The sequence below is a fragment of the Ictidomys tridecemlineatus genome, chromosome 14, assembly GCF_052094955.1.
Source record: "Ictidomys tridecemlineatus isolate mIctTri1 chromosome 14, mIctTri1.hap1, whole genome shotgun sequence".
NCBI classification, from domain to species: Eukaryota; Metazoa; Chordata; class Mammalia; order Rodentia; family Sciuridae; genus Ictidomys; species Ictidomys tridecemlineatus.
The window spans coordinates 16,218,332-16,232,538 of NC_135490.1; the positions used below are offsets into that span (position 1 = coordinate 16,218,332).

Genomic DNA, 14,207 nt, shown 5'->3' on the forward strand with positions numbered 1-14,207 from the left:
GTCCTTGGGAGCAGCATTTTAGCAAAATGGAAATTAAGTGATAGGGAATAACAGTTATTAATTGCTGACCTAGAATTTATTACTGAAATTATTTCTTCATCCACATAAATAATTAACCTACTATCTTTCCTTTTATTTTTTGCAGAGCCGGAAATCAATCCTAGGGGTTCATGCATGCTAGGTGAGCATTCGACCACTGAAACACATTCCCAGTTCTATTTTTTTTAACCATTTCTGGCACTGAATATGTAGTTATTAAGCTTGTTTAACCTTGATGAATCAGAAACCAGGTTTATCCAGTACCTGATATTCATATGCTTTGAACTCAGATATATATACAAAGAACTTTTTGTTCATTCTTTTAAGGCAAAGTGTGAAAGAAATAAAAGAATATGACTAGAGATAAGAAATAGGATGAAAGAAAGACCCCTTTGCAGAAGCCACCTAGCTCCATAATATCCTAGAACTTCCAAAAAAAAAAGACTTTGATTCACATTATAGTAGTCAACAATGTTTTATTATACTATGTAGAAAATGAGTTTTTTAAGATGACATGTATTTTATAACATGTTTATTAATTTTAGATATAAATCATTTAATTTATAAGTTAAAACTTACATCAATATCATTGTTTCCACATTAAGAAAAATAGTTCATAGAAGATTGTGACTGTAAGAATCCTGGAAGGAATTAGTAGTGTGTCACCCTCTTAGTGCCAAATCACATGTTCCTATCTGTTGATTTAACTCTTGTCTTGAGGGCTATTAGGCTTTTTAGAACCAATAATGTCTCATTTTTCTTTGTTGCATTCCACTTCTAAATCATATAGGTGATATTTTGTAAGAATTGGACATTAGATATATTATGGTTGAAATTAATGAAAATTATTTTCTCACTATTCTCTTCACTACCAGTAAAATTATCTGTGAATTTAGCAATAAATCAATGTTGGAGAGTTTTCTAGCTCTATATTTCCCAATATAACCATGTTGTATGATTAATTTGGAAAAGATGTGTAGCTTTCTTTAAAAAGTAATTCAAGTATATATGCTTTCATTTTTTTATGGGAGAAATGATATGTTTAGGATTTGTTTCAAATAATGTGGGGGTACAGAGGATAAGATAGCTCATTAGTTGAACACTGATGATCTGGGTGATGGATACAAAAGGGCTTATTAGTCTACTTTGTAAACTTTTCCACATGCTTGGAAAAAATAAATTAAAGGATCAAGTACCTATAGTAAAAAAAAAAAGAGTGATTTTTGTGTCTTATCCTAAATAGTAAAATATTGATCACCATGTTTGGGTACCAGTTTTCCTTCTAAGGAAATATTAAATATAGTTCTCAATACTTCTTCGACTTCTTCCTCTTTCAGAGTCTTAAACTCTACCAGGTCAACACCATCCTTATAGTTGAATCTCCTATAGGTGAGGGTAAAGCCCACTAAACAGTGAACCCCTTCTGGGGCCTGCAAGGAACAAAGTGATATGCTTGTAAACACAGAGGCTGGGGATGTCTGAAGGTATGTATTCACAGACTCAAAATCTTCAATTGTTCGAGGTTCAAGAGTAAAGGAGTAGATTTTTTGGTATTTTTCCTTATCTAGGAGGTCAGTATTGAGAAATTCTTGGTTTGGAATGTGGTGCTCTCTTCTGATTTGGTCCAAGTACCAGGTGCCTTCCTCCTCTGTTAAGCGGAAGATGCCTGGCATCTGAGGCTGATCCTTCCCAGAAATTAATTCCAGAGGCTGCCACATCTGGTAGGAACATCCAAATGATGCATCAGCAATATAGTTCTTGCCACTAATGGTCACTTGTAATAGAAGGTGAACCATATGACTGCTGTATTTGTTGGTTGGATTGATGTAAACATATCCTCCCAACATAGTGGTCTGAAAACCCATCGTGGTCAGAGCCCAGTAAAGAAGATGATTGACCTGGAGGCACCACCCACCCCGCTTCCTCCTCACAACTTGATCAAAAACGGTCTCTAAGTCCAACTCCATAGATTCCCCACAGTGCATGTTAAAGTTCTCAAAGGGGATAGCTCGGATCTGGTGCTGAAGAATGTCAGTTAATGTTTCCAAGTCCAGTTTGTTCCTAGAGTTCTTATAGCCAATTCTTTCAAAATATGCTTCAATGTCCATGGTCCCTAAAGAAAGGAAAATAAAAACAAAACCAAAACCAAATTATGCTACTTTTGCACTTGGATTTCCAAGAGCAGCCTAACTTTAGCTAGAATGTGTTTTAAATATGTAGATACAAATAATGCTTGCAAGTATCTATAATAATTCTTTTGCTTTGATTGGATGAAGTGATGTATATTCATAGTTCACTAAAGTCCCAGTGACCCTTAGCAGGAAAGTCTGATCATTTCTTCCATCTTTCAAGTATTAGAAACTGGAAATCCAGATTAAATGATGAGTCAAATGATAACCAGTTTAGATGTGGTTTTCTTGGTGATAAATAACCCTGAGTTTAAGATAGGCTTCTAAATGGTTCTGGATTCAAACAGGAAAATTCTGCAGTAGAGTATTTGGCATTCATGGAACTTGACCCACTCAAATTTCCCTTTAGCAGAATCTTATGTGATTTCTGTACTCAAAGATTTATGTTGATTCATTCACTGATTGATGGATTGGCTCAATGAATATTTTACTGGGCTGGAAGTGTATCTTGTTGGTAGAATGCATGCTAAAATGTCATGGGTCAATTCCTAGTACCATAATTAAATAAATAGATAAATATTTAATTAAAAATTCTACTTTTGCCCTTCAAAATATTACAATTGTGTGAAAGTTATAATGACACATTTAATAAATAGATAAATAAAACTTCTCCAACATTTCTCAAATCTGTAAGAGTGCAATAAGACTGTGGGAAATACTAAAGCAAAGAAAGGGTAGAGCATGTGTATAGGGAGAGTTTCAATGCCAAATAAGGTGGTTGAAGAAAGGCACACGAAGACCTCAAGGATGTAGAAATGGGCTCTGTGGACATATGCGGAAGATTGCTCCTAGCAGAGGTAAGGCAAAGGCTCTGTGTGGGAAGCTGCCTAGAATGTTTTAGGAACATCTAGGAAACTAGAGTGATAGGAGTCAACTGAATGAGAAGAAGACTGGATTGAGATGAGAGCAGACAGGTAACAGGGACTTGATGGACATTGTGGGTGTTTTGAATTTATTCTGAGATGAAAAATTTAAATAATGAAGGCAGGTAAGAGGAGTGTTATGACTTGACAATGCTTGCCATAATCAGAGTGACCTTTCTGGCTGCTTTGTGGAGAGTGGGCCATACCTACTGAGCTTCACAGAGAGTCACATGAACCAGGAAGGACCAGTTCAAAACAATCTTGGTCCTGGCCCAATGCTTAGGTCACGATTGGCACGTGGCCCAGCTAGACTAGTGAGATAGATGTTGATGAGGGATTTTCTGATGTGGGGCTGAAAGCTCATAGCCCATCAATCAAATCTATGGGGAGAAGCTATAAAGAAAAACACTAACAAAAAAAAAATAATACAAGATAAGATGAGGAAAGAACTTGATGAAACCTAGAGCTATATTTGTACAGTCAGGTACTATGAGGGAAAAAAGAGTCCCTTACTTCATTTACTTCACTTAGCCAGGATTTGTAACTTGCTATCCAAGAGCTTTGATCTCCTGAGACTTTGTGACAGTAGTGCACAGACCTTTGTAATGTGCCACAGCTTCAGATGACATGGTACCAAGGTTCCCCTGTGCTAATTAGTGATAGGCTAAGTGTGTCTATTTTCCCTCTTGATATCGTCTCTCTCTCTCTCTCTCTCTGTCTCTCTCTCTCCCTCCCTCCCTCCCTCTCTCTTTTTGATCTAGTGATCCTTCTTACATTGCCGGTATTTCCCGCTTTCTCTGTTCTTGATGTCTGCCACATTTCCCCTGAGTCTGTTAGAGTAGTTGAATTACTCCTCATCCAAACTTGCATCTGCACCCTTCCTCCCACTAACTAGCACCTTTTCTCAACCTTTAGACAGCTTCATGTCTGGGGAGAACAAATGGTATCTAGTTAGACCCTCCCAGATTTCCTTTGGCCCATAACTCAGAATCTGCACTAAGTATATAAGGAAGAGAGGAGAAGACTGAGCCAAAAGGGAAAAGATATTTTATCCATGCCCAGTCCTATAATTATGACTTAGATCATACAGCTTTTATTAAGACATCACTTTAGAGAGCTAGAGATGTAGCTCAGTGGTAAAATTCTTGCCTTGTATGTGCAAAGCCCTGGGTTCAAACCCTAGCACCTGGAACTGAACCAAATATATATATATATATATATATATATATATATATATATATATATATATATATATATATATACATCTAGAAATCATTTTCTATTTCTTTGGGAATGCTATCATTTGTTTTCAAGTGTGTTTTTTGTCTTTTTCTACCATCCTTCCTGCACAGCTCTCCTCTTCCTCCAAAGAATATCCTTTTTCTTTAGGCAAAATATTGCAGGTCCTTTAGAACAAAACCTGTTTTTGTTGAGGGCCTCCATACAAGAAACATGTTTTAGCCCAGTAATACTTGGTACTGTGACTACACCTAAGCAGTTTTGAATTACTAAAGCTGTGATTCCAGGCTCAAGTGCTAAAATCACTTGGAAAGTTGTTGCCAGGGAAAGAGTGAATCAAAACGCTCCTCGCTTTACACGTTGATTGGTAGCATCTCTGCACAGGCATAGACCCTTTCCCTGCAGTTTGATCATTAACAGAGAAGAAGACTGGAAGGAGGCAATGTGAACATACAAAGAGCCCAAGGCAAACTCAGAAAGTCACTTTGTACCTGTCTTAGTAAGTTGAACACAGGATGATGGTCAGTTCTAATATGAAAGTCTTACAATGTTTCTTCTTGGTGCAACTTCTAGAAATAATGCAAAAGTTGTTTTCAAAAATAGATAACGTGACTTTTATCGAGAACAAAAGGGTAGAATTTTGGACCACAAATTATAAAGAAGCCCTAAAAATCACATACAGAGGAACGGGAGGAAGTTACCATCTAAATTGCCTAGGAACAGTGTAGAAAGTAAAATCATGAGAAATGGAAGCAACACTGATTGGCTCTCAGCCTGAGGGTTCTGGAAGTCACCAGGAGGAGACCCAGAGGCAATGAATCAGATGACTAACTGCCGTGGGAATAGCCAGAAGGTGAACCATGTCCCAAGCCAACCATTGCTACCAGGATATACACCAGACACATCACACAACAGTATGTACTGGCAGCAGCGCCCGGCCTTCTTTAACCTGACAATATTATCAAGAGATATTGGGATATAAAAGGAAATGTTGTTTCCAAAAAGGAGGAAGGATCACTCACAGAAAATATGCTGTTACAATATCTATTGTCATATTTACCCTCTCTCACCTCCTTAGAAAATATCAAGAAGTTCAAGCCCAGTCCCAGGCAGACATCTCACCAGCCACAATATATTCAAGAAATACATAACTGGTAGAAATGAATTACTCAGTCATGAATATGATGACAAAACAAAGTGAAAAAATACTATGAAATTGGAATTAGAATGTAATACATAACTTGCAAAAATGTCATGTCCAAAAGACAAGCAATGGAAGAAGAAAATCAACCTGAATAGAAAGTTCTTCACAGATCCTCGGCAGCATAAAATACCTAAAAAGTACTCAATAATAAAGAGTGGAAAAAAGAGTGATGATACAATGTGGCTTATGGAAAGAAAATTTTCAGAACTTAGAATAGTAATTAAGGACACAAAGTCTAGAGCTAATGCATAATTAATGATAAACAGGAAAAGCTATATTGATGTAGCATAATATCATTATAAAGCAGCTTTCCATTACTGTAACAAATACCTGAGATAATCAACTAAAATAGAGTAAAGATTTATTATACATCATAGTTATGGAGTTTTCATGTGGTGGAGGAAGCTGCTCAGCTCATGGCAGAAGGGAAGCAGAGAAGGGCCTGGGGTTCCAATACCTTATTCAAGGTGCACTCCCAATGACTGGGAAACCTCCCTCCAGGCTCCACCTTTTAAAGGTTCTACCACCTCCAATTATGCGATAGGCAGGGACCATCCCTTTAAAACGTGTGAGTTTAGAGAGCACTTATCTAAACAAATAGGAGATTATGCCTTGCTGCCAAAGGTTTATGTCCATCTCTTAATGTAAAATGCAGTTAGTCTATTTCCAAGATATCAAAATGCTGTTCCAGCATTGCTCAAAAGTCCAAGTCCACAATCTCCTTTGAGACTCAAGGCAAACAAGAGTTTGTGATCATCTGTAAAACAAAACAAAACAAAACAAAAACAAATTTTATGCTTCCAAGATAAAATGGCATAGGGTAAACACTCCTATTCCAAAAGGAAGAAAAAATGGAGTATTAATATGGAGGGATCCAACCAAAGTGGCACAAAAACCCAGGCAGGGTGAACATTAAGTCCTAAGGTTACGGTTCGAAGTTTGTTTTTGCCCACTGTATGACCACCAGGATTTAGAGGGAAGAGTTAGTGGGAAGGAAATCAGGTTTCTCCTTCTCTCTCTCCCTCTCCCTCTCTTTCACTTGATTCCAGTAAGCTAGCTGGATAAGGAAAATGACCAGACACTTGCCCTAATGGCCATCTCAAATAATTCAGGTAAAGAAAAAATTTTTTACTCTTTCCACATTTCCTTATTGGTGCATTGTAGTTGTGCATAAGGATGGAACTTTTTGTTACATATTCATACATGCACACAATGTAACAATATAATCTGTCCAGCCACATTCCCCCAACACTTTCGCCCTCCCTCCCTGCTTCCCACTCCATGGTCCCTTTTCTCTAACTGATGTCCCTTTGATTTTCATGAGTCCCCCCACATACACACACACACATACTTTTCCTTTTTCCTCTCTAGCTCCCACTTATAAGAGAAAACATCCAACCCTTTACCTTCTGAGTTGGCTTATTTTGCTTAATGTAATGGTCTCAAGTTTCATCCATTTTCCGGCAAATGACATAATTTCATTTTTATTTATGGCCGAATAAAACTCCATTATATGTGTGTGTGTATGTGTGTATATATATATAACACGCTTTTTATTTATTTATTTATTTTGGTACTGGGGATTGAACTCAGGGGCATTTAATCACTGAGCCACAGCCCCCAGCCATTTTTGTTTTTTATTTTGAGACTGAGTTGCTTAGCACCTTGCTAAATTGCTGAGATTGGCTTTGACTTTTGCCTTGGCTGCCTCTCGAGCCACTGGGATTACAGGTGTGTGCCACCACGCCCAGCTATAGACCACATTTTCATTATCCATTCATCTGCTGATGGACACTTAGGCTGGTTCCATAGTTTGGCTAATGAGAATTGTGCTTCTATCAACATGACTAGTATGCATGCATCTCTGTGGTATGATGGCTTTAATTCTTTAGGATAAATACCAAGCAGTGGTAGATGCATCATATGAAGGTTTCATTACTAGTCTTTTGAGAAAATTCCATGCTGATTTCCATAGTGGTTGTACTAATTTACCATCCCATTGATAATGTAGAAGTATCCTTTTTTCTCCACATTCCCTCCAGCATTATTATTTGTATTCTTGATCACTACCACTCTGACTAGTATGAGATGAAATCTGTGTATTTTTTATTTGCATTTCCCTAATTGCTAATGATATTGAACATTTTTTCATATATTTTTTAGCCATAACAAAAGGTTTTTATGAGGACAAAAGCAGAGTAGTGCATAATGAACAAAAGGTTAATATGCTGAGTTTCATCTAGCCACTTCATAGCCATCTTGGTAATTCAGGGATGGTTTCGCTGTATTTGAAATATTGTTGTGATTATAAATGACCTTCATCTCTCAAGCCCTTGTCCTGTGAAGTGCTGGAAAAACATATTTTTTTTCTATGCAAGCTAAATATTATTATTCTTTTAATTAGAGAACAGAATTAGCAAATCCTTGGCCCACACTCTGATGCTGTGTTGGACTACCAGGTGGTTTCACCTGAAGAAAGATGGCTGATGAGAAGATCTGGGGCACAGTGTTTTATCCTCCTTGTCCCCTTTTTCTGGAATAGTTGATGCTAGTTGTTAATATTTTAGTCATTTAAAGAGGGATTTTTTTTAGAAGTTACAATAAAGGGAAAATAAAAGGGAAAAAAGGGGTGACCTTATAAGAGGGCGATATTGCAAAATAAAGCTGGCTTAAAATGGGGTGGTGTGACCAGGCATGGTGCTGTATGCTTGCAGTCAAGCTACTTGGGAGGATGAGGAAGGAGGATCACAAGTTTGAGGCCAGCTTGGAAAACTAGCAAGACCCTGTCTCAAAATAAATGTAAAAAAGATTATAGCTCAGTGGTCAAGAGTCCCTGGGTTCAATTGTCAGTGTCAAAATAAAGTAAAATAAGAGTGGCACAAGCAAAAACGATGACATTTTTTATATCTGTTACACTAAGTCTCCATGGCCAGTATTTGAGGCAGCCTGGTAGGATGTGAGCTCCCACGGGCTTGGGCAACCCCTGTGGCTTTTCTTGCTGTGACCCACATGGCTACTACGTCTTGGGCTGTCTCTCTCTACTCCCTGTCTGCAGCTTCCCCCGGCAGGTATTCCACATCCTGGCTTCTCTCACTTCCAGGGGTCTCCTTTGCAGCTTTAGCTTCACTCTAACAGATTCATGAATCACCCTCAGGCAGTGTTTCCAGGGAATCTGTTCTTCCCCACAAAGCCCCCAGCAGGGCTTTCCTGTGGAATCTGGGTGGGAGATTCCATGCCTGTAACCAGCTCTGTATGGTTGCAGACCCAGCAGCTGATGGAAAATGCCAGGGTCTCACTGGTGCAAGTTCTGTTCATTACCACTAGAACCACAGCTGAACTGGCCTCTGATGACATTGCCTGATGGAACGACCCCAGAGTAATGAGATCCAAAGTGGTCCAGAACCTTCAGGATCACATTTTTTGAGCTTTCTTCTAAAAAAAAAAAAAAAAAAAATGCTTCCCTGAAAAGTCTCTGAAACACATGTGCATTTTTACATTTCTGGGCTTGTGATGGGTAAGGTCTTGGCGTTTCCTGAGATAACACTGAAAGCATATTTCCTATCACCTCAGTGCAAAGTGTTTGACTTCTTTTTAATGGTAGTCATAATCATACCTTCCTTGGCCTAAAACTAAACACATGCTCCTTTTCTGGCCAGATGGCAAGTTTTCTGAATCTTCCTGCTCTGTTTCTCTTTGCTTCCAATTCTCCCTGTAAATCTGGTCAAAACCAGTCAGGAATATCTGTGCTGCTGCCTGAACACTGTGCTGCTTGAAATTCCCACCACTAGATTAACTCACGCATCACATTTCAGGTCAGCCTACTGCAACGATGCAGTGTATCGACAAAAGGAAACCAATTTGTTTGCCAAGGTATAGATTTTCCAATATCCCATTCAATGTCATGTCACTAATGACTGGAAAGTCTGCTATGAAATTGCACCTCTAAAAGGTTCTACCACCTTCCAAAGCACCATAGGCTTGGAATCAAGACTTGAATATGTGTGCTTTGGTAGGACACTAATTAAAACTATAACATCATATAAAAAAGAAAACTTTGATATTCATAGTAAAAGCTCATAAAAAGACACAGTCGGGAATAGGGATATTGCTCATTGGTAGAGCACTTCAGTCATGTGCAATTCCCAGGGGTTAAACCCACATACTGAACAAGAACGAAAACATAACTCAAACCAAACAAATAAACAACAAGGCAAAGATACATCCATGACAGTTATCATTATGACAGTCAGAGAGAAGCTGCAGGACCAAAAAAAGAGGCAAACAATCCACTTGGTGCTTCTGAAGAGGAGAACTCAAAAAGCAGAAGAAAATGTACAGAAGATCAAGAAGTACTTGTTTCAAATGAAAAAGTGAAGAAACTGAATCTGAAAAACAAGAGAGACAAGATTCTGGGAGGCACTGATTCTACATCCTTGACACTAGAATACATTCTGGTTACATTTTTGAGATTCACAATTAAAGAGAATTGCTCAAGCATCTGGCAGAGAAAGAAAATGTTTCATAAGGAAGAAAATATCAGGCTGGCGACAGAATGTTCCCCAGAAATATCCAAAGGTGAAGTCATGGAACTGTGTCTACAAAGTATTGAAGGAACTTGATGGCCTTGAACATTTTACTTTCACTATTCATTGAATCATAAAGGAGATAAGCATGCAAAGAGTATCTCAAACATGAAGCAACTTGAGACATGCAGTAATAATGAGCTGTCCTGATGGCCAAGAAGTAAAATCAAAAGGAAAATTAAGACAGGCCAGAATACTAGTGCTGGTGAGCATCTGCTCCTTCTAAAATAGGGCAAAGAGGAAAAGTGATGAGCATTAGGACTATAGAAGAAGCCATTCCGTGTGTACAGATATACAAAGACATGGAAGTTTAAATCTGAAGATTGAGAAACACCAATGCAGGAAAATCTCATCCAGTATTGTCCATATTGGAACTGTTAAAATAAAAACTTTAGAATATCAAATATAGGAGACAGCAGTTCCTCAATTAGGCAGTGCCAGACCTCATGGAGTCAGGCCCTAGTAGGGGTGTGGTTGGACAGAAAATTTAAAAGTTCCTCGGGGAAACAAGGCGAAGGAAACAGATTTCATTAGTAGTGATGGAAAGTCTTTAGGTACAGGTCAATTGGAAACTCTTGATTTTACTGTTTATCTTGGGAATGTAAAGCACTGGAACCATCCAGTCCAATGGGCACCCAGTTAAAAATTTTTTAACCAATCAATTCTGGTTAAATGATTGAAATGTATGATGGAAAGGTATAATGAAACGTAGGTATAATGAAATAGGGAGGGGTAGGGCCAGAAGAGATCTGGAGAGTGTGTGTGTTTAATTTTTAGATCTAAATAATCTAAAAATTAAACACTCCCCCCAACACACACACATACACACACACACCAAAAAAAAATAATAAAACAATAAAAAAACCCAGCATTCACATGAACCCATTGGACTAATGCCCACCATCAGACTAGAAGGGTCAATACAGGGCATGCTCACTGCACCCAGAAAAGGTGAAAGAATCAGGAGGACTCAGGACTGAGGTCCCTATGGGGACAATGCTATCTGTAAGTCACTTAGGTCCTTTAGATTTCTTTAACGTGTTCCTGTGCTCCTGGGATGGCCAGTGTCCTTAAATTTAAGAACCTGTAGTATTGATTCCAGGGATTGATGTCCTGCCAGTCCAGCCCGGGGTTAAGATTTATTGCATGAGGTCTTGAAAGTTTGGTTGCCTGGCTGGAGTCTGGACAGAGCCTAGAGTCGTAGTTTACATCCCGATGCAGCTGGGGTTCTCCAGCAGTTCCTTAAATCACCTGCCCATGGATCTTTGTCTCAGTGTCTGTGTTTGAAGAACTGAACTTAAGTCATCTTGGTGGTCGTTTTGGGGGCTCTGTGCGAAAGGAAGTTAAGACACATAGAGTGAGGCCACGGCCAGAGGGACCTGAGTGGCCCATGAAAGCTTGTGTTTCTCTGCACATCACCTGGATGCCTGTTGTTTTCTCCAATGGTTCACATTCAGTAGATGGGCTTCTGTGATTTACCCTTACGTGCCGTGGTACTTCAATCCCACACCACCACTTTTGGATGTACCCCAGGAGGGCAGGTTGATAGGAAGAATGCATCGTTCAATTCCAGGTTTTTACAATCTCTGCATCTTTTAGGTATGACAGGGCTTTTCAACTTTTTGGTGAAAGAAACCCTTATTTTTTTGCCCCAAATGGAGCTGTGATCAAGAGCCCAATAAAGAAGAACTGAAAGCAGACTGAACAGAGGTAGATTACTTATGATGTGCCGTCACACCTTGAGGCCACACGCAGCACAAATCCAATTAGGCAGTGACTTCGATGGCATCTTGTACACTTACTGCATGATTTTTTTGTTATCAGTGAATATAAGAGTTATACACAGAGCTAGTGAGTTGCTTTTCTTTCTGAATGTATACGTTTTTCATTTCCCATCACTTCCCTTTAATTTTCTTTGGTGTCTTCCACAGTGAAGGGAATAGCTTTCCACTGCATTAACACCACACCCCCGCCACTCACAAAACCAGCCCTTTGACTACCTGGATTAAAATGGACTTGCTAGACTGGCCACAGCTAAAGACTATTATTCCACAATCTTGGGCAGGTCTTCTGCTCTCTCAGCCATGGCTCCCTGGGAATGCCTTCAGTGGCCAGGAAGGAGAGACAGGTACCATTGAAGGCAGGAAGCAAACCTGAAGAGTGGCTAGAGCTGAAGATGGTGAGGCCAAGAAATAAGTCTCTGGACAGGGGCAGCTGGAGAGCTGACAGCCAGAAAGCTCCTTTTGAGGGACAGGGTGTGCCCAGCTGTTCTGTGTCTAAGGCAGTAGGAGGGGCGGGGACAGGAAAGGGAGAGAGCAGTTTATCAGGAAAGAGCCATCGAGAGGACTGTCCTGTGGGCATCCTGCCAGAGGACAGGAGCAGAGTCCAGAGCACAGAGTCCCCGGCTCCTGGGCAGCCTTGCCTAGGGAGGCTCCTTGCTCCTGTGTCATTTGTAGTCAGTGTTCGGGGAGGATGCCCTACTCTCAGGAACAGTGAAGCAGTTGACTTTTCATCCCTTATAGCTCTCAAGACCCTCCCCACTAAGCCTCCTTCCAACATGGTAAACATTCCCCCAGGAATTTCTCTAGACATTGTAGATAACAAAATCCAGACATGCAGGACATTGGGGACCATTGGGGGTTTCTGATCAGTTCAGGCAAAAGGAGCAGGATTGTTGAGTCTGCTCCCTGCAGGATTAACTGGACATCTTGGGACACACCCAGTTGAGGACAGAGGACAGTGTACAGTACTGTCCAAGGTTTCCAAGAGAGAAATTCAGTTGAGGAATTTCCCTTAAATGCTGCCACCTTTTAATACAACGACTGAGTCTGCATGACAAACTTTAAGTAAGTACCATTATTAGCTCCAAGTTACTATGGGAAAGGGAGCTTCAGAGACACTAAAAGAGTTGTTCAAGTTCTCTCTGCTAGAATGTGCTGTGGCCGCGCCTGTCACCCAGGTGGTGTGAACTGAGAGTCTGTTAGATTCATCATCATGCTGCATAGCATTTACAGCATTAGCTCCAAGCAGGGGCCACCCAACTCTCTGAACAACTTAGAACTTGGAATTGAGGGCAGAGTAGAATCTAGGCTCCTGCACTCCCTTTGAGACCAGAGGAAACCCCAGTTTCAAAGCCCACTGCAGGTCAGTGGGGAGCTCCACTCACCAGGTTACCAGAGCCTGAGACCAGGAACCAGGCTGTGTGCAGTCCTGCCTCCTCCTAGGTCTGCAGAGGAAGTTCTGTCTTTGGTTACCAAATTGTCCTACTCCCAGAGTCTGGTTAGAGTCCACCCAGGGATCTCTGGGAAATGTAGTTGCAGGGCTCCCTGGTGCCCCAGTGGACCTCTCCTTCCATGTTTTCCTGAGGAGGGGTGGGGATTTATATTATCTGATGGTTCACATGCCTCAGGCTGTGAGGGACCTTTGTGTTCCACATAGTTCCTGATCTCTGGGAGCTTAAGCCAGGCTTCCTGAGTGTGAAGTGGAAGTTCAAAGCTTGGAAAGGGCACAGGGAAAGCTGTTCCAGTAACCTAGAGGGGGTAGAAGAAGGTGGAAGCTTACTGTCTTCACCCATTCCTGAGACCTCTCTATTTTCATTTTTCTTTCTTTCTTCCCTCATCCTCATTCTAATTTACATCTGTACCCAAATGCACCAGCACCACATAATATCTGAATTTTGTCTATGCATGGTACATAAATGTCCATATGACATTTCATTTTCTTCTGTTTTTATTTCCATTAATGACATTGGTTTGCAGTATTGTAGTTTCTTAGATGTTTCTCTCTATACTGCATTTGAAAAACTGTCTTCATAACATGATTGATGCCTTGTGTTATTTCTTTGGCACCTGATGCTCTAATGCATTCCTTTGGTTTATTGGTTATAGCTTGGACTCTCTACCTGAAGGCTTTCTGGTAGTCTGTGCTTGGGCAGGATGGTTAGACCTGCAGTCAGTGTCCCTGGGACAGCCACTCAGTGAGGATGAGGGGACTTGGAGAATATGTGTACCCATTTTCTAATTGCTCAACTGGGTTTCTCTGAAACATGCATGACACTGTCTCCTCACGTTATCCAGTGTGATTGGGCTTC

General features: G+C 40.2%; 1 protein-coding gene across 1 annotated transcript; it reads right to left on the minus strand.

Moving 5' to 3' along the window:
• Positions 1-501: 501 nt before the first annotated feature.
• Positions 502-13,355, minus strand: LOC101967579 (arylamine N-acetyltransferase 2). The gene is made up of 2 exons (XM_005329280.5): positions 13,284-13,355; positions 502-2,152 (listed from the first exon to the last, which is right to left on the minus strand). Exon 2 carries the CDS (start codon positions 2,145-2,147, stop codon positions 1,275-1,277), a length of 873 nt encoding a protein of 290 aa, XP_005329337.2. The 5' UTR covers positions 2,148-2,152; positions 13,284-13,355; the 3' UTR covers positions 502-1,274.
• Positions 13,356-14,207: the final 852 nt, after the last annotated feature.